Source organism: Oncorhynchus masou, chromosome 18 (genome assembly GCF_036934945.1).
Source record: "Oncorhynchus masou masou isolate Uvic2021 chromosome 18, UVic_Omas_1.1, whole genome shotgun sequence".
Lineage (NCBI taxonomy): Eukaryota > Metazoa > Chordata > Actinopteri > Salmoniformes > Salmonidae > Oncorhynchus > Oncorhynchus masou.
This window is the reverse complement of record NC_088229.1, coordinates 54,061,791-54,089,760: the sequence shown is the minus strand read 5'-3', so window position 1 is coordinate 54,089,760 and position 27,970 is coordinate 54,061,791. Positions and strand designations below refer to the sequence as shown.

Genomic DNA, 27,970 nt, shown 5'->3' with positions numbered 1-27,970 from the left:
AGCAAAATAATTTTGAATTCTCATCCCTATACGGCAGTCAGAATTTATTTCAAGGAGAGGTGTGGCTTTGTATTAATTTCCATTGAAAATGTCCACAAGATGTCAGTCTTTGAGTGATAGGAAGTCAGAGTCTACCAAGTAGCTTGGGAGGTGTGTTGATCACCTCCCGTTGACACCGCCAATACAGCAAAGAGTTATCAGTGACAGGTGAATTCTAGCCTTATCCCATTGTCTTACGCCAGATAGTATGTCAGGTAGAATTGACAACACCTTTTGGAAGACAATGGATTTTCAGCATCTGTATGTCCTCTACCCACCCTCTACAGGTACACTGTCCCAGGCCAACCCCCTCCTGGCCTCCCTATCCCTCCCGGGACGGCCCCTTCAGACCCAGCTGGACATCAAGCACTTCCTGCCGCTCCACGTCAACGCCTCCTCCCCCCTCAACCTCTTCCCCAACTTCAACATGGTGAGCTGCTCTCACACACATGCATGTAGACAGGCATGCACACACCAGGGTTGGGCGGTATCCAGATTTTCATACCGTTTCTGTACCATACCGGGGTATACGGTATATACGAAGGAGCGCTATTTTTTTTATATATTTTTTTGCCACACAAAACTATTTAGGCAACAGGGATCTTGATCCAGGAGGGGGTTTGCATGTATCTGTTCTAAGCAATAAGCTTGATCTTGACATCTAGCCACTTAGTTAGCAAGTTAGCAAACCAAATGCATAGCTGGAACCCAAGGCTTGATAATTTGATAATCTTTGATTTCTTATAGTTCTGCTATATTTGTGGTTATAAGCAGTGGCGTAGCACGCAGCCCCCGCGAGGGATGTGCCCCCAACTCACATTTTTTAAATATATATTTTTGGGGAGGTATTGAAAATCATAACGTTTGTATTTCAAAATACCCCGGGGTATACGGTATAAATGGAATATCGCCAAAGCACACACACAGGCATTCATGAGCATGCTCATGTACACACACACACACACACACAATGTCCTGTTCCTGTCTTATTACCTGTTCCTCTATGTACTTGATGACATGTATACACATACTGTACATCTATGAACTCCAAAACATACCTTGTCACATCTTTTGGATTAGGTGTGTTGTGGCAAGTGCAGGCGGAAGTGACATCACACCACTCAAATATGGAGAAGCTGCACATGGAGAGATCCATGATTGACTGTTAGTTTTTCTATTTGATGGCCTCATACAGGGATGCTCAACTACAGTCCTGGAGGGCAGCAGTGTTGGCTGGCTGTCTTCTTATGTCCTTGCCTCATAATATCAGACCAAATTATTTTGTTCAGAAATCTCTTGCCAATCAAGAAATCAGCAGGGCCCTCGAGGACTGGCGTTGTGCAATCCTTCTTGACCTTAGTTGTAGGGGTGGTTGTAGGGGTGCAGGATTTTCCTCCATACCTGATTCTACTAATCAGGTGCTCCTCAAGACCTTGATTAGGGTCGTGTTCATTAGGCCACAAACGGAATCAAACAGACTGAAACAGGGAATACCTGGACTCATTTTCCCTTTCCGTTGCAAAGCTTTCAAAAAGTTTTCCGTTGTGTGCCCTGATGAACATGAGCCAGGTATTTTAGAGCAAAGGCCTACAGGAGAGTAGCTCCCCAGGAGGGTTGGTTGACCGCCCATGTAATAGTTAGACACCACTTAATCTGAGTAATGTTTGTGTTTAGTCTGGCTTGTTTTGTGTGCGACAGATGGACCCGGTTCAGAAGGCGGTTATCAACCACACGTTCGGTGTTGCACCGCCTAAGAGGAAACAGATCATCTCCTGCAACATCTGTCACCTCCGCTTCAACTCCACCGTAAGTCAGTCAACTCCGTTGCCACAATACTACAGGCTGAAGCTATCCTCCTCTCTTGTCAGATCGTTCATCACTCTGACGGTGTATGTGTGCATGTGTGCTCCTGTTCCTCTATCTCTGTGAAAGTTGTGTGTGTTGTTGTTGTTGTTGTTGTCGCTGAGCTTTTCTCCACCTATCAGCCAGAAAAAGCATTAAACGCAGACACCCTCTCTCTGCTGGCATCCAAATCCCCACAAAGAAGAACCATCACAGTCCACACACACAAAAACGGACACTCACACTCACACTCACTGAGCACACAGAGAGACATGAACACAGAGGGAATGCTCAATACATCTGTAGACTGCTCCGTTCACGAGAACTAATTACATTTTTGGGGCTCAAGCCATGCTTGTCAATTAATTGAAGAACTGCTTGACGGGGCTGTGATTTAGTATACAGTATATATACGGTGCATTTGGAAAGTATTCAGACCCCTTGACTTTTTCCACATTTGGTTACGTTACAGCCTTATTCTAAAATTGATTAAATATTTTTTGCAAATTCATAAACATGTGAAAAACGGGAATACCTTGAATACATAAGTATTCAGACCCTTTGCTATGAGACTCAAAATTGAGCTCAGGTGCATCTTACATTTACATTTTTACATTTAAGTCATTTAGCAGACGCTCTTATCCAGAGCGACTTACAAATTGGTGAATTCACCTTCTGACATCCAGTGGAACAGCCACTACAATAGTGCATCTAAATCATTTAAGGGGGGGGAGAAGGATTACTTATCCTATCCTAGGTATTCCTTGAAGAGGTGGGGTTTCAGGTGTCTCCGGAAGGTGGTGATTGACTCTGCTGTCCTGGCGTCGTGAAGTTTGTTCCACCATTGGGGGCCAGAGCAGCAAACAGTTTTGACTGGGCTGATGTTTCCTCAGTGGTAGGGAGGCGAGCAGGCCAGAGGTGGATGATCTGCCCTTGTTTGGGTGTAGGGCCTGATCAGAGCCTGGAGTACTGCGGTGCCGTTCCCTCACAGCTCCGTAGGCAAGCACCATGGTCTTGTAGCGGATGCGAGCTTCAACTGGAAGCCAGTGGAGAGAGCGGAGGAGCGGGGTGACGTGAGAGAACTTGGGATTGAACACCAGACGGGCTGCGGCGTTCTGGATGAGTTGTAGGGGTTTAATGGCACAGGCAGGGAGCCCAGCCAGCAGCGAGTTGCAGTAATCCAGACGGGAGATGACAAGTGCCTGGATTAGGACCTGCGCCGCTTCCTGTGTGAGGCAGGGTCGTACTCTGCGGATGTTGTAGAGCATGAACCTACAGGAACGGGCCACCGCCATGATGTTGGTTGAGAACGACAGGGTGTTGTCCAGGATCACGCCAAGGTTCTTAGCGCTCTGGGAGGAGGACACAATGGAGTTGTCAAGTCCTTCCCCGGGAGGAAGAGCAGCTCCGTCTTGCCGAGGTTCAGCTTGAGGTGGTGATCCGTCATCCACACTGATATGTCTGCCAGACATGCAGAGATGCGATTCGCCACCTGGTCATCAGAAGGGGGAAAGGAGAAGATTGTTGTGTGTCGTCTGCATAGCAATGATAGGAGAGACCATGTGAGGTTATGACAGAGCCAAGTGACTTGGTGTATAGCGAGAATAGGAGAGGGCCTAGAACAGAGCCCTGGGGGACACCAGTGGTGAGAGCGCGTGGTGAGGAGACAGATTCTCGCCACGCCACCTGGTAGGAGCGACCTGTCAGGTAGGACGCAATCCAAGCGTGGGCCGCACCGGAGATGCCCAACTCGGAGAGGGTGGAGAGGAGGATCACAGTATCGAAGGCAGCCGATAGGTCTAGAAGGATGAGAGCAGAGGAGAGAGAGTTAGCAAGCATGCGGACGCCTCCGTGATACAGAGAAGAGCAGTCTCAGTTGAATGACTAGTCTTGAAACCTGACTGATTTGGATCAAGAAGGTCATTCTGAGAGAGATAGCGGGAGAGCTGGCCAAGGACGGCACAAGAGTTTTGGAGAGAAAAGAAAGAAGGGATACTGGTCTGTAGTTGTTGACATCGGAGGGATCGAGTGTAGGTTTTTTCAGAAGGGGTGCAACTCTCGCTCTCTTGAAGACGGAAGGGACGTAGCCAGCGGTCAGGGATGAGTTGATGAGCGAGGTGAGGTAGGAGAAGGTCTCCGGAAATGGTCTGGAGAAGAGAGGAGGGGATAGGGTCAAGCGGGCAGGTTGTTGGGCGGCCGGCCGTCACAAGAAGCGAGATTTCATCTGGAGAGAGAGGGGAGAAAGAGGTCAGAGCACAGGGTAGGGCAGTGTGAGCAGAACCAGCGGTGTCGTTTGACTTAGCAAACGAGGATCGGATGTCGTCGACCTTCTTTTCAAAATGGTTGACGAAGTCATCTGCAGAGAGGGAGGAGGGGGGGGGGGGAGGAGGATTCAGGAGGGAGGAGAAGGTGGCAAAGAGCTTCCTAGGGTTAGAGGCAGATGCTTGGAATTTAGAGTGGTAGAAAGTGGCTTTAGCAGCAGAGACAGAGGAGGAAAATGTAGAGAGGAGGGAGTGAAAGGATGCCAGGTCCGCAGGGAGGCGAGTTTTCCTCCATTTCCGCTCGGCCCCGGAAAGCGTTAAGCCACAGAGCGGGAGGGGAGGACCGAGCACCTGTAGGATAGGGGACATAGAGAGTCAAAGGATGCAGAAAGGGAAGAGAGGAGGGTTGAGGAGGCAGAATCAGGAGATAGGTTGGAGAAGGTATGAGCAGAGGGAAGAGATGATAGGATGGAAGAGGAGAGAGTAGCGGGGAGAGAGAGCGAAGGTTGGGACGGCGCGATACCATCCAGGGGCAGTGTGGGAAGTGTTGGATGAGAGCGAGAGGGAAAAGGATCAAGGTAGTGGTCGGAGACTTGGAGGGGAGTTGCAATGAGGTTAGTGGAAGAACAGCATCTAGTAAAGATGAGGTCGAGCGTATTGCCTGCCTTGTGAGTAGGGGGAGGTGAGAGGGTGAGGTCAAAAGAGGAGAGGAGTGGAAAGAAGGAGGCAGAGAGGAATGAGTCAAAGGTAGACGTGGGGAGGTTAAAGTCACTGTGAGAGGTGAGCCGTCCTCAGGAAAGGAGCTTATCAAGGCATCAAGCTCATTGATGAACTCTCCGAGGGAACCTGGAGGGCATAAATGATAAGGATGTTAAGCTTGAAAGGGCTGGTAACTGTGACAGCATGGAATTCAAAGGAGGCGATAGACAGATGGGTAAGGGGAGAAAGAGAGAATGACCACTTGGGAGAGATGAGGATCCCGGTGCCACCACCCCGCTGACCAGAAGCTCTCGGGGTGTGCGAGAACACGTGGGTGGACGAAGAGAGAGCAGTAGGAGTAGCAGTGTTATCTGTGGTGATCCATGTTTCCGTCAGTGCCAAGAAGTCGAGGGACTGGAGGGAGGCATAGGCTGAAATGAACTCTGCCTTGTTGGCCGCAGATCGGCAGTTCCAGAGGCTACCGGAGACCTGGAACTCCACGTGGGTCGTGCGCGCTGGGACCACCAGATTAGGGTGGCCGCGGCCACGCGGTGTGGAGCGTTTGTATGGTCTGTGCAGAGAGGAGAGAACAGGGATAGATAGACACATAGTTGACAGGCTACAGAAGAGGCTACGCTAATGCAAAGGAGATTGGAATGACAAGTGGACTACACGTCTCGAATGTTCAGAAAGTTAAGCTTACGTAGCAAGAATCTTATTGACTAAAATGATTGAAATGATACAGTACTGCTGGAGTATTGCGATGTTGACACTACACTAATCAAGTCGTTCCGTCGAGTGTAATAGTTTCTACAGTGCTGCTATTTGGGGCTAGCTAGCTAGCTAGCAGTGTTGATTGCCGTTACGTTAAAAGAACGACAATAGCTGGCTAGCTAACCTAGAAAATCGCTCTAGACTACACAATTGTCTTAGATACAAAGACGGCTATTAGCTAGCTAGCTACGATCAAACAAATCAAACCGTTGTACTGTAATAGTTTCTACAGTGCTGCTATTCGGGGGCTAGCTGGCTAGCTAGCAGTGATGATTGCGTTAATGTTAAATAGCTGGCTAGCTAACCAGAAAATCGCTCTAGACTTTGTCTTTACAAAGACGGCTTGTAGCTAGCTAGCTAATCAAACAAAACAAACCGTTGTACTACAGTGCTGCTATGTAGCAGTGTTGATTGCTTACGCTTAAAAGAACTGGCTAGCTAACCTAGAAAATCGCTCTAGACTACACAATTGTCTTAGATACAAAGACGGCTATGTAGCTAGCTAGCTACGATCAAACAAATCAAACCGTTGTACTGTAATAGTTTCTACCTGCTATTTGCTGGCTAGCTAGAGTGTTGATTGCGTTAAGTTACGTTAAAAGAACGACAATTGGCTAGCTAACCTAGAAAATCGCTCTAGACTACACAATTGTCTTAGACGTTAGCTAGTTGCTTAGCTAGCTGCTGGGCTAGCAGTGTAGACTACGTTAGGGACGACGAAAACAAATCAAGTACTGCAATTATCTTTGATCATGCTTGAAGAAATTTTTAGACAAATAAACAATAATGAAATGTAATGAAAATGTAATGAAAGGTTATACTTGATTGGCTTGAGATCCAGGTGGTGATAAATTCAATTGATTGGACATTATTTAGAAAGGCACACATTTGTCTATATAAGGTCCCACAGTTGACAGTGCATGTCAGAGCAAAACCCAACCCACGAGATCAAAGGAATTGTCTGTAGAGCTCCGAGACAGGAGTGTGTCGAGGCACAGATCTGGGGAAGTTTACCAAAACATTTCTGCAGCATTGAATGTCCCCAAGAACACAGTGGCCTCCATCATTGAATGAAAGAAGTTTGGATCCACCAAGACTCTTCCTAGAACTGGCCACCTGGCCAAACTCAGCAATCAGGGAGAAGTGCCTTAGTCACTCAGACAGAGCTCCAGAGTTCATCTGTAGAGATGGGAGAAACTTCCAGAAGGACAACCATCTCTGCAGCACTCCACCAATCAGGCTTTTATGGTAGAGTGACAAGATGGAAGCCACTCCTCAATAAAAGGCACATGACAGCCTGCTTGGGGTCTACCAAAGGCACCTAAGGACTCTCAGACCATAAGAAACAAGATTCTCTGGTCTGATAAAACCAAGATTGAACTCTTTGGCCTGAATACTAAGCGTCACTTCTGGAGGAAACCAGGCACCATCCCTACGGTGAAGCATGGTGGTGGTAGCAGCATCATGCTGTGGGGATATTTTTTCAGCGGCAGGGACGTGGAGACTGGTCAGGAACGAGGGAAAGATAAACGGAGCAAAGTACAGAGATCCTTAATGAAAACCTGCTCCAGAGCACTCAGGACCTCAAACTGGGGCGATGGTTCACCTTCCAACAGGACAACGACCTTAAGCACACAGCCAAGACAACGCAGGAGTGGCTTCGGGACAAGTCTCTGAATGTCCTTCAGTGGCCCAGCCAGCCTGACTTGAACCGGATTGAACATCTCTGGAGAGCAGCGATGCTCCGCATCCAACCTGACAGAGCTTGAGAGGATCTACAGAGAAGAATCAGAGAAACTCCCCAAATACAGGTGTGCCAAGCTTGTAGCGTCATACCCAAGAAGACTCGAGGCTGTTATCCCAGCCAAAGGTGCTTCAACAAAGTACTGAGTAAAGGGTCGTCTGAATACTTATGTAAATATATTATTTCAGTTTTTAATTTCTTTATAAATTTTCAAACATTTAAAAAAACTGTTTTTGTTTTATCATTATGGGGTATTGTGTGTAGTTTGAAAAAAACAAATTAATAAGGCTGTAATGTATCAAAATGTGTAAAAAGTCAAGGGGTCTGAATACTTTCCGAATGCACTGTATGAACTGTGTAACTCGTTTCCAAGTTTTTTGCCAAAATCCTTCCCCTTTCCTAATTTCTTGTCATTTTTGGTTTCTGTTCTGATGCTGAGATCCAGGGATCTCTTCTGTTCTCATACTGTTTCTTTGTCTCCTCCATGACCAGAACCAGGCTGAGGCTCACTACAAGGGCCACAAACACGCACGCAAGCTGAAATCCATGGACGCCCAGAGAAACCGTCAAAGGGGCCAGGGCTCCATGGCAGGGAGGGAGAGAGACAGAGACAGGGGGAAGACTGGAGTGGCAAAGTCCCTACCAGCACTGATGGACCCCAGCCTCACAGAAGGAACAGGTAAAATACCAGGTCTGGGAAAAAAGCTCCCCTCTCGCCTTCCTTTGAAGTAAGGATTGAGATCTGATTGCGATCAGCAATTAGGATTCATGTTAGATCAGTGATCATAGCAAGGAACGTGCATGCGGAGGCAGCCGTTTTGACGTGTAGGAGCGGAGCTGTTGTTGTAAGCTATCCTGGAATTCACAGTGATTATGGTTCTGTTTCACGATTGTTTCAATTCACTGAATAAGAGTATATTCCAGGCTTATCTTGTTTTCTGTCCGCAAAACACAGCACAGAAACAGCACAGAAACTTGCCCATAATAACCACTTTAGGTTGACAAGACAGCTACTCTTCATCCAAGTTTGGAATGCTACTGCTAGGGATTGCTTGCATACAATGCATTTTCATGACAGTTGTGTCGAAACCGCTTTAAAGATCACAGATTTCTCACAGATATCGTAAAAAGCTAAGTTACGGTAGGAGATCATTCCTGCTATAAATATTTTTTAGCATTTTACTGCTATTTTGTGGACAGAATGTTGCCCATACCGTTTACTGATCAAAACAGTATCTTTGTCTTCCTGTTATTTTGTCTCTTTGTCTTGTCGTTTGTCAATCCATTTTTCTCATCTGAAAATAGCCCCATCTCCCGTCGCTCCTTCCTTCGCCGTATTTACTAGACTCATCTTCGTTTTCTATTGATTCTCTCCATACTTCGTTCACCATAATTCAATTCCATTTAATGACATAATGATAGAGCCTTTATATCCAGGGTAACCATGGCAATTGATTAATGGAGAGAAAGGGAGAGAGAAAAAACAGAGAGAGAGAAAGGGACAGTGAGGGAGAAAGGGAGAAAGAGTGAGAGAAAGGTAAGAGATTATTGATTTATAACTAACAGTCTCGTATATTCCTGTCTTTGACCATCGTTGTTATATGTTTACTTTGACAATGTACAGTGCGTTCAGAAAGTATTCACAGCCCTTAACCTTTCCAAATTGTATTGTTTTACAGCCTGAATTTAAAATGGATTCAATTGAGATTGTTTTTGTCACTGACCTACAGACAATACCCAATAATATCAAAGAATTATGTTTTTCTAAATTTTGACAAACTAATTCAAAATGAAAAGCTGAAATGTCTTGAGTCAATAAGTATTCGACCCCTTTATTATGGCAAGCCTGAATAAGCTCAGGAATAAAAATTGGTCATATAATAAGTTGCATGGACTCACTCTGTGTGCAATAATAGTGTTTAACATTATTTTTGAATGACTACCTCATCTCTGTACCCTACACATACAATAATCTGTAAGGTCCCTCAGTTGAACAGTGAATTTCAAACACAGATTCAACCACAAAGGCCAGGGAGGTTTTCCAATACCTCACAAAGAAGGGCACCTATTGGTAGATAGGAGGATGGGTCAAACTGAGGATGGGTCAACAATATTGTAGTTACTCCACAATACTAACCTATTTGACAGAGTGAAAAGAAGGACGCCTGTACAGAATACAAATATTCCAATACATGCATATTGTTTGCAGTAAGACACTAAAGTAATACTGTAACAAAGCAATTCATTTTTTACCTGAATACAAAGTGTTATGTTTGGGGCAAATCCAATACAACAGATTACTGGGTAGCACTCTCCATATTTTCAAGCATAGTGGTGGCTGCATAATGTTATGGGTATGCTTGTAATTGTTAAGGACTGAGGAGTTTTTCATAATAAAAAATAAACGGAATGGAGCTAAGCACAGGCAAAATCCTAGAGGAAGACCTGGTTCAGTCTGCTTTCCACCAGACACTGGGAGATTAATTCAACTTTCAGCAGGACAATAACCTACATATGTGGCAGCTCCCTTATGATTGATGAGGATTTTCATAGGGCAAATGGATGGTCCCTTACTAGACGTCCGCGGGTGCTATTAAAATAGGCTGACGGCCTCAGGTCGCCCCCCAAGGCCCCAAGACACTCTGTCACGCCCTGACCATAGAGAGCCCTTGGTTCTCTATGGTGTAGTAGGTCAGGACGTGACTAGGGGGTGATCTAGTATAACTATTTCTATGTTGGTGCTAATGTGGTTCCCAATTAGAGGCAGCTGTTTATCTTTGTATCTGATTGGGGATCATATTTAGGTAGCTATTTCCCCACCTGTGTTTTGTGGGAAATTGATTGTTTTTATTTGTTTATTTATTTCACCTTTATTTAACCAGGTAGGCAAGTTGAGAACAAGTTCTCATTTACAATTGCGACCTGGCCGAGATGAAGCAAAGCAGTTTGACACATACAACAACACAGAATTACATATGGAGTAAAACAAACATACAGTAGAAAAATAAGTCTATATACAATGTGAGCAAATGAGGTGACATAAGGGAGGTAAAGGCAACAAAAAAAGGCCATGGTGGCAAAGTAAATACAATATAGCAAGTAAAACACTGGAATGGTAGATTTGCAGTGAATGAATGTGCAAGGTAGAGATAGAAATAATGGGGTGCAAAGGAGCAAAATAAATAAATACAGTAGGGGGAGAGGTAGTAGTTTGGGCTAAATTATATATGGGCTATGCTGCTCTGACAGCTGGTGCTTAAAGCTAGTGAGGGAGATGTGTTTCCAGTTTCAGAGATTTTTGTAGTTCGTTCCAGTCATTGGCAGCAGAGAACTTGAAGGAGAGGAGGCCAAAGGAAGAATTGGTTTTGGGGGTGACCACAGAGATATACCTGCGGAGCGTGTGCTACAGGTGGGTGCTGCTATGGTGGCCAGCGAGCTGAGATAAGGGGGGAATTTACCTAGCAGGATCTTGTAGATGACCTGGAGCCAGTGGGTTTGGCGACGAGTATGAAACGAGGGCCAGCCAACGAGAGCGTACAGGTCGCAGTGGTGGGTAGTACTGTATATGGGGCTTTGGTGACAAAATGGATGGCACTGTGATAGACTGCATCCAATTTATTGAGTAGGGTATTGGAGGCTATTTTGTAAATGACATCGCCGAAGTTGAGGATCGGTAGGATGGTCAGTTTTACAAGGGTATGTTTGGCAGCATGAGTGAAGAATGCTTTGTTGCGAAATAGGAAGTCAATTCTAGATTTAACTTTGGATTGATGTGAGCCTGGAAGGAGAGTTTACAGCCTAACCAGACACCTAAGTATTTGTAGTTGTCCAAAAAATTCTCAGTCAGAACCGTCCAGAGTAGTGATGTTGGACAGGTGGGCAGGTGCAGATAGCGATCGGTTGAAGAGCATGCATTTAGTTTTACTTGTATTTAAGAGGAATTAGAGGCCACGGAAGGAGAGTTGTATGGCATTGAATCTCGGCTGGAGGGTTGTTAACACAGTGTCCAAAGAAGGGCCAGAAGTATACAGAATGGTGTCGTCTGCGTAGAGGTGGATCAGAGACTCACCAGCAGCAAGAGCGACATCATTGATGTATACAGAGAAGAGAGTCGGTCCAAGAATTGAACCCTGAGGCACCCCCATAGAGACTGCCAGAGGCCCGGACAACGGACCCTCCGATTTGACACACTGAACTCTATCAGAGAAGTAGTTGGTGAACCAGGCGAGGCAATCATTTGAGAAACCAAGGCTATCGAGTCTGCCAATGAGGATGTGGTGATTGACAGAGTCGAAAGCCTTGGCCAGGTCAATGAATACGGTTGCACGGTATTGTTTCTTATCGATGGCGGTTGAGATATCATTTTGGACCTTGAGCGTGGCTGAGGTGCACCCATGACCAGCTCTGAAACCAGATTGCATAGCGGAGAAGGTATGGTGGGATTCGAAATGGTCGGTAATCTGTTTGTTGACTTGGCTTTCAAAGACCTTAGAAAGGCAGGGTAGGATAGATATAGGTCTGTAGCAGTTTGGGTCAAGAGTGTCCCCCCCCTTTGAAGAGGGGGATGACCGCAGCTGCTTTCCAATCTTTGGGAATCTCAGACGACACGAAAGAGGGGTTGAACAGGCTAGTAATATGGGGTGGCAACAATTTCAGCAGATAATTTTAGAAAGAAAAAAAGGGTCCATATTGTCTAGCCCGGCTGATTTTTAGGGGTCCAGATTTTGCAGCTCTTTCAGAACATCAGCTGACTGGATTTGGGAGAAGGAGAAATGGGGATGGCTTGGGCAAGTTGCTGTGGGGGGTGCAGTGCTGTTGACAGGGGTAGGGGTAGCCAGGTGGAAAGCATGGCCAGCTGTAGAAAAATGCTTGTTGAAATTCTCAATTATAGTGGATTTATCGGTGGTGACAGTGTTTCCTATCTTCAGTGCAGTGGGCAGCTGGGAGGAGATGTTCTTATTCTCCATGGACTTTACAGTCTCCCTGAACTTTTTTGAGTTTGTGTTGCAGGAAGCAAATTTCTGCTTGAAACAGCAAGCCTTGGCTTTTCTAACTGCATGTCTATATTGGTTTCTAGCTTCCCTGAAAAGTTGCATATCACGGGGGCTGTTCGATGCTAATGCAGAATGCCATAGGATGTTTTTGTGTTGGTTGAGGGCAGTCAGGTCTGGAGAGAACCAAGGGCTATATCTGTTCCTGGTTCTAAATTTCTTGAATGGGGCATGCTTATTTAAGATGGTGAGGAAGGCATTTAAAAGAAATAACCAGGCATCCTCTACTGACAGGATAAGATCAATATCCTTCCAGGATACCCCGGCCAGGTCGATTAGAAAGGCCTGCTCGCTGAAGTGTTTCAGGGAGCGTTTTACAGTGATGAGTGGAGGTCGTTTGACCGCTGACCCATTACGGATGCAGGCAATGAGGCAGTGATCGCTGAGATCTTGGTTGAAAACAGAAGAGGTGTATTTAGAGGGCAAGTTGGTTAGGATGATATCTATGAGGGTGCCCGTATTTAAGGCTTTAGGGTGGTACCTGCTAGGTTCATTGATAATTTGTGTGAGATTGAGGGCATCTAGCTTAGATTGTAGGAATGGCTGGGGTGTTAAGCATGTTCCAGTTTAGGTCGCCTAGCAGCACGAGCTCTGAAGATAGATGGGGGGCAATCAGTTCACATATGGTGCCCAGAGCACAGCTGGGGGCAGAGAGTGGTCTATAGCAAGCGGCAACGGTGAGAGACTTGTTTTTAGAGAGGTGGATTTTTAAAGGTGGAAGTTCAAATTGTTTGGGTACAGACCTGGATAGTAGGACAGAACTCTGCAGGCTATCTTTGCAGTAGATTGCAACACCGCCCCCTTTGGCCATTCTATCTTGTCTGAAAATGTTGTAGTTAGGGATGAAGATTTCAGAATTTTTGGAGGTCTTCCTAAGCCAGGATTCAGACACGGCTAGAACATCCAGGTTGGCAGAGTGTGCTAAAGCAGTGAATAAAACAATCTTAGGGAGGAGGCTTCTAATGTCAATATGCATGAAACCAAGGCTATTACGGTTACAGATGTCATCAAAAGAGTGCGCCTGGGAATAGGAGTTGAGCTAGGGACTGCAGGGCCTGGATTCATCTCTACATCACCAGAGTAACAGAGGAGGAGTAGGATAAGGGTACGGCTAAAAGCTATGAGAATTGGTCGTCTAGAACGTCTGGAATAGTGAGTAAAATGAGGTTTCTGGGGGCGATAAAATAGCTTCAAGGTATAATGTACAGACAAAGGTATGGTAGCATGTGAATACAGTGGAGGTAAACCTAGGTATTGAGTGATGAGAGAGATATTTTCTCTAGAAACATCATTGAAACCAGGTGATGTCATCACATGTGTGGGTGGTGGAACTGAAAGGTTGGATAAGCTATAGTGAGCAGGGCTAGAGGCTCTACAGTAAAATAAGCCAATTAACACTAACCAGAACAGCAATGGACAAGGCATGTTGACATTAAGGAGAGGCATGCTTAGGCGAGTGATCATAAGGGTCCAGTGACTAGTGAGGTTGGTTGGGGTCACGGCGATTCAGACAGCTAGCCGGGCCATTGGTAGCAATCTGGCAGAGGATGAGGTCTGTTTTTAGCCACCTCGTGCGTTTCCGTCGGTAGATTAGTGGGGTTCCGTGTGGTAGACGGGATCAATCCAATTGGCAAAATAGATATAGTTATAGTGACTCAAGAAAAATTGTCCGATAGTTCTATTCAGATAGCAGCCTATAAGACAGCTAACGATTAGCGAGCCGCAGATGGGCGTTCAGGTGACGTCGCGACGGCGGGGGGGGGGCCAGTTGGATAACTCCCTCGGGCAGATAATGTCAGTAGTCCAGTCGTGAATGCCCGGTGGGGCTCCGCATCGGTAGTAAAAGGCCGGAGCCGTTTGTGTTAGTGTGTTTGGGCACTACGTCCTCACGGTCTTTGTAAGTTTTGTTATTTTGTTTTTGTTAGTTTCACTTAAATAAATATGTGGAACTATACTCACACTGCGCCTTGGTCTGCTCATTTCCAAAATCATGAAGGCTAGGCCTACAAATGATGTCAGAACTGGACCCGCAGCTAGAACTTAACTACGTGTTTGAACTTTTTTATTGTTTTAGCATGAATCTTCGGCCGGCTCAGAAATATGTGATAGTTGGTTTCTAAACGAGCTGGACAATGTGGGTTTAGTGTCAGTATGTATCAGTTTGGTGTCAGTATGATATATTATTGACTGATGGATGGCTGACTTGATGGCTGACTTATTGTCCATTTCCAATAAGTTTAAACAGTGATTTACCATCACCAAATGGACAGGCTGAAATCAACACTGAAAGTGTCGGCAAATGGCATCACCGTAGGCTCTAGGCCGTGCTGAGTTCAACGAGCTACCCCACTTGCCCGTAGCTCGCTTGGTCTGCCCGCAGCAACTGTGCAAAAAGTATGCCCGGAATGAAGCCTGACTAGTAGTGATTTCAACATGCTTTTGACATATTGCGGCCTCTGGGTCATACAGAGATACGCCGTTTTCAATTGGGTTATCGGGGGGAGGTTGGGGTGGATAAGCCACAGAGTTATTCTAGCTGCGTCGCCGGTTCATGTAGTTTGACACATCTGAGTTTCTCCCTAAGGACAACATGGGTTTACAGGTTATGCTCTAACTCTGCTTCGGTGCAAGCAATTTTCATAATTAATTTTGTCACGTGTTCAGGGTCACCTGTAGCCCTACAGATATCAATATGAAAAGATTGATCTCCTTAATAAGTATGAACTTTACCATCAAATAGGGCTGAAATCAGCAAATTGGCAGGCTGAAATCATCATAGAAAGGGAAACAAATGGCACCACAATAGTCTCTAGGCAGTGTCGAGTTCAACGAGGTCTGACAGCAGCGAGTGTGAAAAAAGTAGGCCCAAACCGAAGCCTGACCTAAATTTGTGGTACTTTTGGGTGACAGCGACAGAACACAATTCAACCACAAGAATATTCCCACGGTCCTCCCGGTTTGTGCAAACCTACCCTTGACCATGTGGAATTAACCCTTAATAGTGAAAACAGGGAGAATTTCTTCTAACAGTTGACATTGACATCTCTCCCCATAGGAATACATTGCCTGCTGCCCTAACTTCAACCTGATGCCTATGTGAGTTATGATTGCCATATCAATCTGTCTTCATTGACAATCCATCAAGCCACTATAAGGATTACCTGTGTTGATTTTAAGCTATCTGAAGTAACTGGAAGTGGTTAAATTGACCCTAAAAATTGTTTTGATTTCACTCCCTACAGTTAGTGAAAAACACTGCATTCAACTCTCTGTAAATCAGTCAGTTCGTAACGTAAAGACTTGAAACTTAGGATTCTGTATAAGGGTGTCCCAAGGAAGACTGTCAGCTTCCTATGATAACCTTAAATTTGGGTCATAGGGGTAGTGTCTATTTCCAATAAGTTTAAACAGTTATTTATCATCACCAAATGGACAGGCTAAATCAACACCAACGAGCAATGTGGAAGAACCACTATCACTGCTAGGCCATCTCGAGTTCAACGAGCCAGACAATTGGGCATTTCAGCAATATATTAAAGCATGTCCAATTTGTGATGGTCACTGTCATTGCCAGTCTTAACATGTTATACTGCAGTTGGACAGTGTCCATTGCCAATATATTGCTATTGGAAAGTGTCCATTACACATATGCTATATTGTCAGTGTGAACATGCTCTTCTGCAAGTTGACAGTGTCCATTGCCAATGTATATCCATAAGGACTTCCCATTACAAAATGGGCATGCTGAATCAACACCAACGAGAAATTCTGACTTCCTATGATCACACATGACAAATAGACCTTCTAGGTTGATTCAGGGTTTAACATAGTGATATATATATATTATTTGGTCAGAATATAGGCCATCTCGACATTATATATGCCATTTGCACATGGTTCACTGACTTTTGGGTTCGGAAGCCGACTTCCTATGATCATATATCATATTTCGCCGTGTCTCCAGCCAGCCCAACCACTCACTGGACCCCTATTGATCACCCAGCTACGCATGCCTCTCACTAATATCAATATGCCTTGTCCATTACTGTCCTGGTTAGTGATTATTGTCTTATTTCACTTTAGAGCCTCTAGCCCTGCTCAATATGCCTTAACCTACCATTTAGTTCCACCTCCCACATATGCAGTGACATTACCTGGTTTAAACGTCTCAAGAGACAATATCTCTCTCATCATTACTCAATGCCTAGGTTTAGCTCCAATGTACTCACATCCTACCATACCTCTGTATGTACATTATCCCTTGAATCTATTCTCTCACGCCCAGAAACCTGTTCCTTTTACTCTCTGCTCTGAACGCACTAATCGACCAGTCCTGATAGCCTTTAGCCGTACCCTCATCCTACTCCTCCTCTGTTCCTCTGGTGATGTAGAGGTTAATCCAGGCCCTGCAGTGCCTAGCTCCACTCCTACTCCCCAGGTGCTCTCATTTGTTGACTTCTGTAACCGTAGAAGCCTTGGTTTTATGCATGTTAACATTAGAAACCTCCTCCCTAAGTTTGTTTTATTTACTGCTTTAGCACACTGCCAATCCGGATGTCCTAGCCGTGTCTGAATCCTGGCTTAGGAAGTCCACCAAAACAGACAGACCATCCTACCGATCCTCGGGGTAATGCCCCGTCTTATCTCAGCTCAATGGTCACCATAGCAGCACCTGCCAGTAGCACACGCTCCAGCAGGTATATTTCACTGGTCATCCCCAAAGCCAATTCTTCCTTTGGCCGCCTCTCCTTCTAGTTCTCTGCTGCCAATGACTGGAACGAACTGCAAAAATCACTAAAGCTGGAGACTCTTACCTCCCTCACTAGCTTTGAGCACCAGCTGTCAGAGCAGCTCACAGATCACTGCACCTGTACATAGCTCATCTGTAAATAGCCTATCCAATCTACCTCATTCCCCTACTGTCACGCCATGGTCTTAGTATTTTGTGTTTTCGTTAATTAGTTGGTCAGGCCAGGGTGTGACAGGTTTATGTTGTTGTATTTCAATGTGGGGTTTTTTGTAGTATTTGGGATTGCGGCTGAGTAGGGGTGTTGTATAGGCTTGGCTGCCTGAGGCGGTTCTCAATCAGATTCAGGTGATTCTCGTTGTCTCTGATTGGGAACCGTATTTAGGTAGCCAGGGTTTCACTTTGTATTTCGTGGGTGATTGTTCCTGTCTCTGTGTAGTGTTCACCAGATAGGCTGTAATAGGTTTCACGTTCCGTTTTGTTGTCTTTTGTATTTATAAGTTATTTCGTGTATCGTCATTTGTTCCATTAAAGAACATGAGTAACCAACACGCTGCATTTCGGTCCGACTTTCTTTCGATAAACGAAGAACGCCGTTACAGAATCACCCACCACACACGGACCGAGCAGCGTGTTAACAGGCAGCTGGAGCAGCGAAGGGAGGACGTTATGGACAGCAGAGGATTGGAGTATACGACGTGGGAAGAAATAGACAGGTGGGCGGCCGACCCAGAGAGAGTGCCGGAGCCCGACTGGGATTCGCTGGAGCAGTGCGAAGAGGGCTATAGGATAATGGAGTCGAAAAGAGTGACACGGCGGCACAGAGCGAAACCAGAAAATCAGCCCCAAAAATTTCTTGGGGGGGGTGGCTCAGTGGGAGAGTGGCTGAGTCAGGAGACAGACCTGAGCCAACTCTCCCTGTTTATCGTGAGGAGCCAAGGAGGAGACCAGAACCGGTGTTGGAGGTGAGCGAAGCAGAGACTGTGAAGGAGTTAATTGGGAAATTGGAGGAGAGAGTAATGAGGGAGTTGCTAGTTTGGTGCTTTAGGTGTAAGATTCGTCCGCCGGAGCGTGTCGGGGATTTAATGGCACCTGGGTCAGCGCTCCATACTAGTCCTGAGGTGCGTGTTACTCGGCTGGTGAAAAATGTGCCAGCCTCACGCACTAGGCCTCCTGTGTACCTACCTAGCCTTGCACGTCCTGTGCCAGTCCTGCTCTCAGGCTCTCCAGTACACCTTCACGGTTCAGTCCATCCTGTGCCACCTTCACACACCAGTCCTCCGATGGTAGCTCCCCGCACCAGGCTTCCTGTGCGTGTCCTCGATCCAGTACCACCAGTTCCAGTACCACGCACCAGGCCTTCAGTGCGCCTCGCCTGTTCAGCGCAGCCAGCGCTTTCTCCCTCTCCTGCGCTGTCGGAGTCTCCCGCCTGTTCAGCGTTTCTAGAGCCTTCCTCCTCTACAGCGCTGCCGGAGCCTCCTGCCTGTTCAGAGCAGCCTGAGCTGCCAGTCTGCATGGAGCAGCTAGAGCTGCCAGTCTGCATGGAGCAGCTAGAGCTGCCAGTCTGCATGGAGCAGCTAGAGCTGCCAGTTTGCATGGAGCAGCTAGAGCTGCCAGTCTGCATGGAGCAGCTAGAGCTGCCAGTCTGCATGGAGCAGCCAGAGCTGCCAGTCTGCATGGAGCAGCTAGAGCTGCCAGTCTGCATGGAGCAGCCAGAGTTGCCAGTCTGCATGGAGCAGCTAGAGCTGCCAGTCTGCATGGGGCAGCCAGAGCTGTCAGTCTGCTTGAAGCAGCCAGAGTTGCCAGTCTGCATGGAGTTGCCAGTCTGCAAGGAGCTGCCAGTCGGCAAGGAGCTGCCAAAGCTGTTAGTCTGCATGGAACAGTCAGAGCTGTCAGTCTGCAAGAAGCCGCCAGAGCTGTCAATCTGCATGGAGCAGCCAGATCCGTCAGTCAGCATGAAGCAGCCAGAGCCGTCAGTCTGCCAGACTCTTCCAGATCTGCCAGTCAGCCAGACTCTTCCAGATCTGCCAGTCAGCCAGACTCTTCCAGATCTGCCAGTCAATCAGACTCTTCCAGATCTGCCAGACAGCCAGACTCTTCCAGATCTGCCAGTCAGCCAGACTCTTCCAGATCTGCCAGTCAGCCAGATTCTTCCAGATCTGCCAGTCAGCCAGACTCTTCCAGATCTGCCAGTCAGCCAGATTCTTCCAGATCTGCCAGTCAGCCAGATTCTTCCAGATCTGCCAGTCAGCCAGACTCTTCCAGATCTGCCAGTCAGCCAGACTCTTCCAGATCTGCCAGTCAATCAGACTCTTCCAGATCTGCCAGACAGCCAGACTCTTCCAGATCTGCCAGTCAATCAGACTCTTCCAGATCTGCCAGTCAGCCAGACTCTTCCAGATCTGCCAGTCAGCCAGACTCTTCCAGATCTGCCAGTCAGCCAGACTCTTCCAGATCTGCCAGTCAGCCAGACTCTTCCAGATCTGCCAGTCAGCCAGATTCTTCCAGATCTGCCAGTCAGCCAGACTCTTCCAGATCTGCCAGTCAGCCAGATTCTTCCAGATCTGTCAGTCAGCCAGATTCTTCCAGATCTGCCAGTCAGCCAGACTCTTCCAGATCTGCCAGTCAGCCAGACTCTTCCAGATCTTCTAGTCAACCAGACTCTTCCAGATCCGCCAGTCAGCCAGGATCTGCCGGATTCAACTGTCTGGCTGGGCTTCATCTCAGTACTGGGCTTCCTCTCAGTACTGGGCTTTCTCTCAGTACTGGGCTTCCTCTCAGTACTGGGCTGCCCCTCAGTCCCAAGCTGCCCCTCAGTCCCGAGCTGCCCCTCAGTCCCGAGCTGCCTCAGTTCCGAGCTGCCCCTCAATCACGAGCTGCTCCTCAGTTCAGTGGGGTTCTGGGTGAGGACTATTCGGCCATGGTCGGCGGCGAGGGTGGATCATCCCAGGACGCGAAGGGGAGGAACTATGACATTTATGGAGTGGGGTCCACGTCCCGAGCCGGAACTGCCACCATGGACAGACGCCCACCCGGACCCTACCTATGGTTTTGAGGTGCGTCCGGGAGTCCGCACCTTAGGGGGGGGGGGGTTCTGTCACGCCTTGGTCTTAGTATTTTGTGTTTTCGTTAATTAGTTGGTCAGGCCAGGGTGTGACATGGGTTTATGTTGTTGTATTTCAATGTGGGTTTTTTTGTAGTATTTGGGATTGCGGCTGAGTAGGGGTGTTGTATAGGCTTGGCTGCCTGAGGCGGTTCTCAATCAGATTCAGGTGATTCTCGTTGTCTCTGATTGGGAACCGTATTTAGGTAGCCAGGGTTTCACTTTGTATTTCGTGGGTGATTGTTCCTGTCTCTGTGTAGTGTTCACCAGATAGGCTGTAATAGGTTTCACGTTTCGTTTTGTTGTCTTTTGTATTTATAAGTTATTTCGTGTATCGTCATTTGTTCCATTAAAGAACATGAGTAACCAACACGCTGCATTTCGGTCCGACTTTCTTTCGATAAACGAAGAACGCCGTTACACCTACTGTATTTATTTCTTTATCTTGCTCCTTTGCACCCCAGTATCTTGCACATTCATCTTCTGCACATTCTACCATTCCAGTGTTTATTGTAATTACTTCACCACCATGGCATATTTATTGTTGTATATAGATTTTTATACTGTATTATTGACTGTATGTTTGTTTATTCCATGTGTAACTCTGTGTTGTTGTATGTGTCGAACTCTTGGCCAGGTTGCAGTTGCAAATGAGAACTTGTTCTCAACTAGCCTACCTGGTTAAATAAAGGTTAAATAAAAAATACCAGTGTTGAGTAATGCTCTCAGTAAACAGAATCTACATCTGCCATTGTTTTTAATTGAATCCAGCTCTCACCTGAATCCACTGTCTTACGCTGCCTGATATAGTTGCCAAGTGAATGCTGGCCTTTCTCCCCCCATGTAGCCCTAACCCCATTGTCTTACGTCAAATAGAGACTAGAGTCAGGTGAGGGACTAATGCTGTGCAAGACTGAAGCCACCTGTCGGAAGACAATTTAACCCCAATCCCTGTTTGTATGTGAATACCACATGTACGATAACTCTCACACAGCAACTTCTCTCTCTCTCTCCCCAGGCCTGCTCTCGTCTCACCAGCCCCCCACCAGACTGAAGCTGGATGACACCCTCCAGGGGGTCTCCCCCACCCCTATGCCTGTCTCGGAGACCTCTTCCCTGGATGCCTTGGCCCTCCTCTCCCCCCACGTGTCCCCTGCTGTCTACCAGCTCTCGGAGCTCACGTCAAATGGTAGCCCTATGGAGGGCCCCAGCCCAACCCCAGACTCCAACCCGTCACTGGAGGGCCAGGGGGAGTCCCCAGGGGCACCAGGAGGGGAAGAGGAGACCAGGCAGGGCAAAAAGAGCCCCCCTGCCAAGCAGCACCTTCACTGTCCCATGTGCAAAATCACAGTCAACTCCTCATCCCAGCTAGAAGCCCACTATAGCGGTATGCACTGCAATATGTCTATATGGCTACTTGCACTGCATTTGCTATTGAGTGATAAGTAGATACTATTTAAATGCTGACCTATGATTCTGATTAAATATATTTTTTTACTGATAAATTAATCAATAGCTATGTGGTCGTGTCTGTGCCTTTCTAGGCTCCAAACACAAGCAGATGCTGGAGGGCCAGGTGGGTGCTCAGGCGCGACGCCGAGGCAAGGTAATGTCATTGCCTAGGCCGACATGCAGGAGCAAGCAGGCAATAAGCAGCAAGGCCAGGGTGGGCGTGGCCCTGGCTAGCCAACCGTTCCACTGCGAGATGTGCAAGGTGTCCGTCAACTCGGAGACGCAGCTCAAACAGGTGTGTGCGTTTCTGAGTGTTTCCGAGTGTGTGTAGTACAGCCTCAAAATATATATGCCATGAACTCAGTCCTTGCATTTGGAGCTGCCTATGAATTTGAGAGGGGTTACATTTCCCTAGCCCCATCCCTCAGCTGTAGACCAATACAAGTGGGATTTTCGATTGTATTTTGAATGAATCCCAGAATGTAGCTTTTAAGGGATCTTTCACTCAGTATAAAACCTAACATGCTTTGCTTTTGTCCCTCAGCACATGAGCAGCAGAAGACACAAAGACCGGTTGTCAGGAAAGCCCCAGAAACCGAAGTTCAGCCCTTATACTAAGAGCCAGCCAAACCCTGTTTTAGCGGTGAGTGTCCGTCCAACACACACACAGACACACACACACACATACACACCAACTACCCCTCCTGTCCTGCCCATTCATTCCCACACAGCCAGCGTTCTTATTTTGTCACCCCCTTTCCCCCGTTCTTGTGTCCTCTCTGCAGAGCGTGAGATGGAGTGGTTTCCCGTTTGGGGGGGTGACCTCGGCCATAGGGAAACTGGCCAGCCACTGCCACCTCAGCACTTACAACCCTCAGGTGGACATTTTGTAAATGTATTTTTAACAACCAGAGACAGATGTCTTTATCTGGTTGACTGGATGTTTCACCAGATAACCAAACTATGACATCAGATGTCTTTACCTGCATGTAACAGAGACCAGTTGGTTGTATTTGAGTTATATCCGGTCTTCTAACCCAGAAAACCAGTTTAAAGGCAGGAAATAACGTTCAGGGACCACATTTTACCTGCTTAGGAAGAGTAAGAACCTGAATTTGAATTGGGCAATTGTCTTAGGTGGCTCTGGTCACATAAATGGCAAACACACATTTAGTCACATTCCCAAACTGTCTCTGTCCCATTGTCTATCTATGGGGTTAATGAACTGAGCACTATAGCGTGCTGCTGCTATGTCGGATAGCTGACAAAGGGCCATGTTTGGGAATAGGCATGGTCACGTTCTTTCACAGTTCACTCACTACAAAAATAACTGCTTGAAAGTTGGTGAGGCCAAATATACTGGCAGGCACAAGAAGGTCTCTCACACATGTAAACATAGCCTCACACACACACAAACATTGTCACATAACCACAACACACACAAGTACATGCTTGCACACCAACACACACACACACGCACACACACGCACACGCACACACACGCACACACACACACACACACACACACACACACACACACACACAACACACACACACCCACACCCACACAGACACAGACACAGACAGACAAAGACAGAGGGCCGCACAGGATTTGTGTTTGGCCAGCTGCTGGGTAGAGGCAGTGTCTCAGGCCATGGTCACAATCTTGTCTGGGATATTTAAGGCCAGTTCGTGAGGTTGCCAACAATCCACAATGGCTTCACACAAATTGATGGTGATGGATATTCACTTTCATGTTTCATTCACCCTCACTCTGGCGTTAATGTTGTGGTTAGCTGAATGCATATCTATGCATACCTGATCTAGAGTATACATTTTTGGATACAATTTTATGGGCTTGAAGAGAGAGAGCATTGTTAGACTGATTCTGACATGGGACACCATGTGAACATACTTTCTGGCCGAACAATAGCTATGTTTCCATCCATTTGGCGACAGATTATTATGGGAATATTCTAAAATACGGATAAAGAAAATATTCCCACCAGTGGTGTGTTTCCACCAAACTGGCTTCCACCAACAATCAGTGCGCGATGAGGTAATGCACACAACAGTTAACTTTTCACTTAAGTTTTTATGTTCCAAATACAAAATGTAAGTTCAATGTGGTTCCGTTGCATTTTCAACTATATTGTCACAAAAACGGTTGCGTTAAATAGCAACTATGCCTACTTTGTCTTGACACGTCCGCTCTAGGCAACAGCTGGCAGAAACAGTGCAGTTGGCTAGTCTACATGATGCGATTATTATGGATAAGAGCAAGAATATTTGTATTTGTCAAACGGCAGGCAAGCATCGATCATCATGTCACCAAGAACAAGACCTCGATATTTATTTGAAAGGAGCATCAAGATCACCATGCACTTTCATCACCCTGTGAAGTTCATCTGAACTTTTTCCATCAGTAGCCTAATAAACTGCATCGTTTCCTGAGTCATAGCGGGAAGACCACACACCATATCATCGCAAGACTCCCAAGTTTACTTCGATATGAAGGTTATTATATAAATATTTGGCGATGAAGGCATTTCCACTGCTGTTTCTCGCATAAATAATTTGACCGACAAAAAAAGATCCCACCATGTCGAATGAACAAATTATCTGTCGACATTTATAAAATTGTACCGAAACTTCCTGTTTCCATCACAGCTGGTACCACAGAGCTTGAGGTGGCCTGTATTCAATCAATTGCAGATAGTGGGTTTTCCAAATATTGCTTTGAGAAGTTGAATTTGCACAACTGTATGTCCTGGATGGAGGGAGTTATGGAAAATCCATAACTATCAGGAAATGATTGAACACCAGACCAGGGTCAGCCACGCAATCTCCATAGACAAACAATCGCAGTAGAATGACCTTACTGAAGAGCTCAGTGACTTTCAACGTGGCACCGTCATAGGATGCCACCTTTCCGGCAAGTCAGATCATCACATTTGTCTGCCCTGCTGGAGCTGCTCCTGTCAACAGTAAGTGCTGCTATTGTGAAGTGGAAACGTTAGGCCACACAAGCTCACAGAACAGGACGAGTGCTGAAGTGCATGACGCGTAAGAATGGTCTGTCCTCTGTTGCAACACTCACTACCGAGTTCCAAACTGCCTCTGGAAGCAACATCAGCACAAGGTCTGTTCGTCAGGGAGCTTCATGAAATGGATTTCTATGTCCGAGCAGCAGCACACAAGCCTAGGATCACCATGCGCAATGCCAAGCATCGGCTGGAGTTGTGTAAAGCTCGCCGCCATTGGACTCTAGAGCAGTGGAAATGCTTTCTCTGGAGCGATGAATCACGCTTCACCATCTGGCAGTCCGACGAACGAATCTGGGTTTGGTGAATGCCAGGAGAACACTACCTGCCCCAATGCATAGAGCCAACTGTGATGTTTGGTGGAGAAGCTATAAGGGTCTGGGGCTGTTTTTCATGTTTCGGGCTAGGCCCCTTAGTTCCAGTGAAGGGAAATGGTAACGCTACAGCATATGAGATTCTAGACGATTCTGTCCATACTGAAATGGTTTGTCGAGATCGGTTTGGAATAACTTGACTGGCCTGCACAGAGCCCTGACCTCAACCCCATTGAACACCTTTGAAATGAATTGGATGCCGACTGCGAGCTAGGCCTAATCGCCCAACATCAGTGCCCAACCTCACTAATGCTCTTGTGACTGAATGGAAGTAAGTCCCCGCAGCAATGTTCCAACATTTAGTAGAAAGCATTGCCAGAAGAGTGGAGGCTGTTATAGCAGCAAAGGGGGGACTAACTCCATATTAATGCCCATGATTTTGGAATGAGATGTTCGACAAGCAGGTGTCCACATACTTTTGGTAAGGTAGTGTATGTCTAATTACCTTCAAATACCTGTGCCAAGGTTGATGTACACATGTTTGCCGGTACAATTGAACCAATATAATAGTACCAAAAGTGCAAACTCCATGCTAAATCAAGCACACCTTAAAGAGGTATTTGACCCTGGGTTGTGTTCATTAAGCACCAAATGGAGGAACACAGACGGAAACTGGCTGGGACTACTATGACTTGCCCAATAAAAAATACACATTTTTGTTTTCAATTGCAAATAGTTTCAAAACGGTTTTTCGTTGCGTGCGCTAATGAACTTGACCTGCATGTAAGTTTGTTGAATAGCTGCTGCAGACTCATACTAAAAACCCTATGGTTCCTCTCTTCCAGACCAAACTGGCCCTGCAGAAGCAGCTGTCCAAGGCCCTGTCGGCAGGTTTCCTGGCCAGCCACATGAACCCGGCCACCCTTTGCACCATGGCCTCCAATCCTCTGACCCTGCGGTGCCCCCCGGGGCCAGGCCATACACCCCTCATCCAGACCCCCCTGCTCAGCCCCGCGCTCTTCAGGCCCGCTCCGGGGCCCCTGAGGGCCACTCACACGCCCATCATCTTCTCGCCATACTAGCCGAGTTTGGACTAGCCTGGATCAAATTGGCATACATTTACATTTTAGTAGAGCAGACGATCTAGCCCAGCCTTTCTAGATGAAAAATAAGGACCTAAGTGGAGCTACTCTGAGGCCCTGTCCAGAAACAACCCTTTACCCTCCCACCTTGGCAGTTGTGTACAGTACAGTATATAATTTTATGCTCTATACAATGATTAGATAGGTACTGTATGTAAGCAATATGGTTGGAGCTCCACTTTGGCTTCTAATAGGCTAATTTGAATGTTCACCCTATCGCTGAAACCCATCAAATCCTTTCAGATCTTCACAAGTGCACAGAGGTTCGGGGTTGATTTTGCACAGTGCCTAAAACGTTTCTATGCAGCCAATGAGAGCAGAGCAGCGTGCCACCAAGTCCAACATGCAAAACCGCTTACTGACTACGGTGCTACACACTGGAGAACCAGAGATGGCCATGGCGTTTCAGCCACAAAATTGTTGCCCCTCTCTCCCGTTGGCTCTCTGACGACTGTCGACTGCATGCTCCAACGTGGTCTGGAGGACCCTCTTTGAAGCCATAGCGATGAACGATCAAGTTGTATTTGTTTTGTGCTATTTATTAGATGACGATAGAGAAGTTGGCCTATATTTATGTCACGTATAGTGTCTGTTGCCGATGTCCCCTCGCTTTAGGATTTTCCAAAAGTTTCACTCTGGGAGTAGGCCTACACTGTCAGATTTCCCTTGTCCAGTATTAGTCCAGCACCTTTTTGTCAAGGATACTGTTTTATTTGTGTTGTGCTTTCAGCTAAGTTACTTTTCAACTAACACTTTCATTGAAACCCGGTATTAAATCCCAAAAGAGCAAACCTAGCTAGGTAGAGCCTCCACTGGCCGGCAATGTATCAGTCTCTCTCTCTCTCTCTGTCTCTCTGTCTGTCTGTACTTCTGTTTTCTAAAGCCTTGTTGATGTTGGCCAACCTAAATAAACAGGTTTGGTTTGCTAGGTTGCAGCCGGTATCCACCGCATTCACGGTAAAATGCTGCATACTGTATGTCGGCTCAAACGGAAAGGACTTTCAAATGTCAATTCGCTATAACGTGGATCTACCTAAACAGTTTGAATCCTGGCTTTGGTCTGGGAACATGATGCATGATGCCAATGTGAGACCCCGAGTCCCAGCAACCACAGACCCATCAGACAACACATTATTAGTAATTCTGTGTGGCTCAGGCAACGGCATGGTTATGTGTTCAATTCTTGCAGGGAACACATACACGTACTAAAGAATGTATGCACTCACTATACTTCAAGTCGCTCTGGATAAATGATGTATACCTTGCTCTCAGCATTTGACAGAGAAAGATACATAAAATGTAGCTGGTCCCAGATCTCTATATGCTTTCAAGATATTCAGAGGAGCTGGCTCAAGCAGATCTGAAGTCAGGTTAACATTGATGGGTATAAGAAGGTATCGATGAGGGAAGGGTCACGCTCTCTCATGCTCTTTATTTTCCCTCTTTCTCCCTTTCTTCCCTGTGTAAAAAGCAGTATTAGTAGAGCCGCAATCAGCCCCCCACTCAAACCTGATGGAGAATATTTTACTTCAGGGAAACAGGACTAAAGAGACAGAGAGAAGGGGGAGGGAGAGAGAGAGTGAGAGAGGCCTGCGTTCAAAACATCCATAATCTGGGGCTTATTCAGGAGGGTGCAACGTCACAGAACATTTATCATTTAGCATAGAAGTACAGTACCAGTCAAACGTTTGGACACACCTACTCATTCAATGGTTTTTCTTTATTTTTTACTATTTTCTACATTGTAGAATAATAGTG

General features: G+C 46.5%; 1 protein-coding gene across 1 annotated transcript; it reads left to right on the top strand.

Annotated features, from left to right (window-relative positions):
* Positions 1-314: 314 nt before the first annotated feature.
* On the top strand, positions 315-27,970 carry LOC135504824 (zinc finger protein 385D-like). Its single transcript, XM_064923705.1, has 8 exons — positions 315-469; positions 1,738-1,845; positions 7,852-8,038; positions 21,279-21,647; positions 21,805-22,007; positions 22,257-22,355; positions 22,498-22,590; positions 25,916-27,970. Exons 1-8 carry the CDS (start codon positions 467-469, stop codon positions 26,150-26,152), a joined length of 1,299 nt encoding a protein of 432 aa, XP_064779777.1. The 5' UTR covers positions 315-466; the 3' UTR covers positions 26,153-27,970.

What these genes read in the sequence shown, in the direction of transcription:
- LOC135504824 (XM_064923705.1), top strand. An exon ending in GCTAGAAGCCCACTATAGCG is followed by an intron (nt 21,648 to 21,804) that starts GTATGCACTGCA and finishes GTGCCTTTCTAG; the next exon opens with GCTCCAAACACAAGCAGATG. An exon ending in TCAGCACTTACAACCCTCAG is followed by an intron (nt 22,591 to 25,915) that starts GTGGACATTTTG and finishes CCTCTCTTCCAG; the next exon opens with ACCAAACTGGCCCTGCAGAA.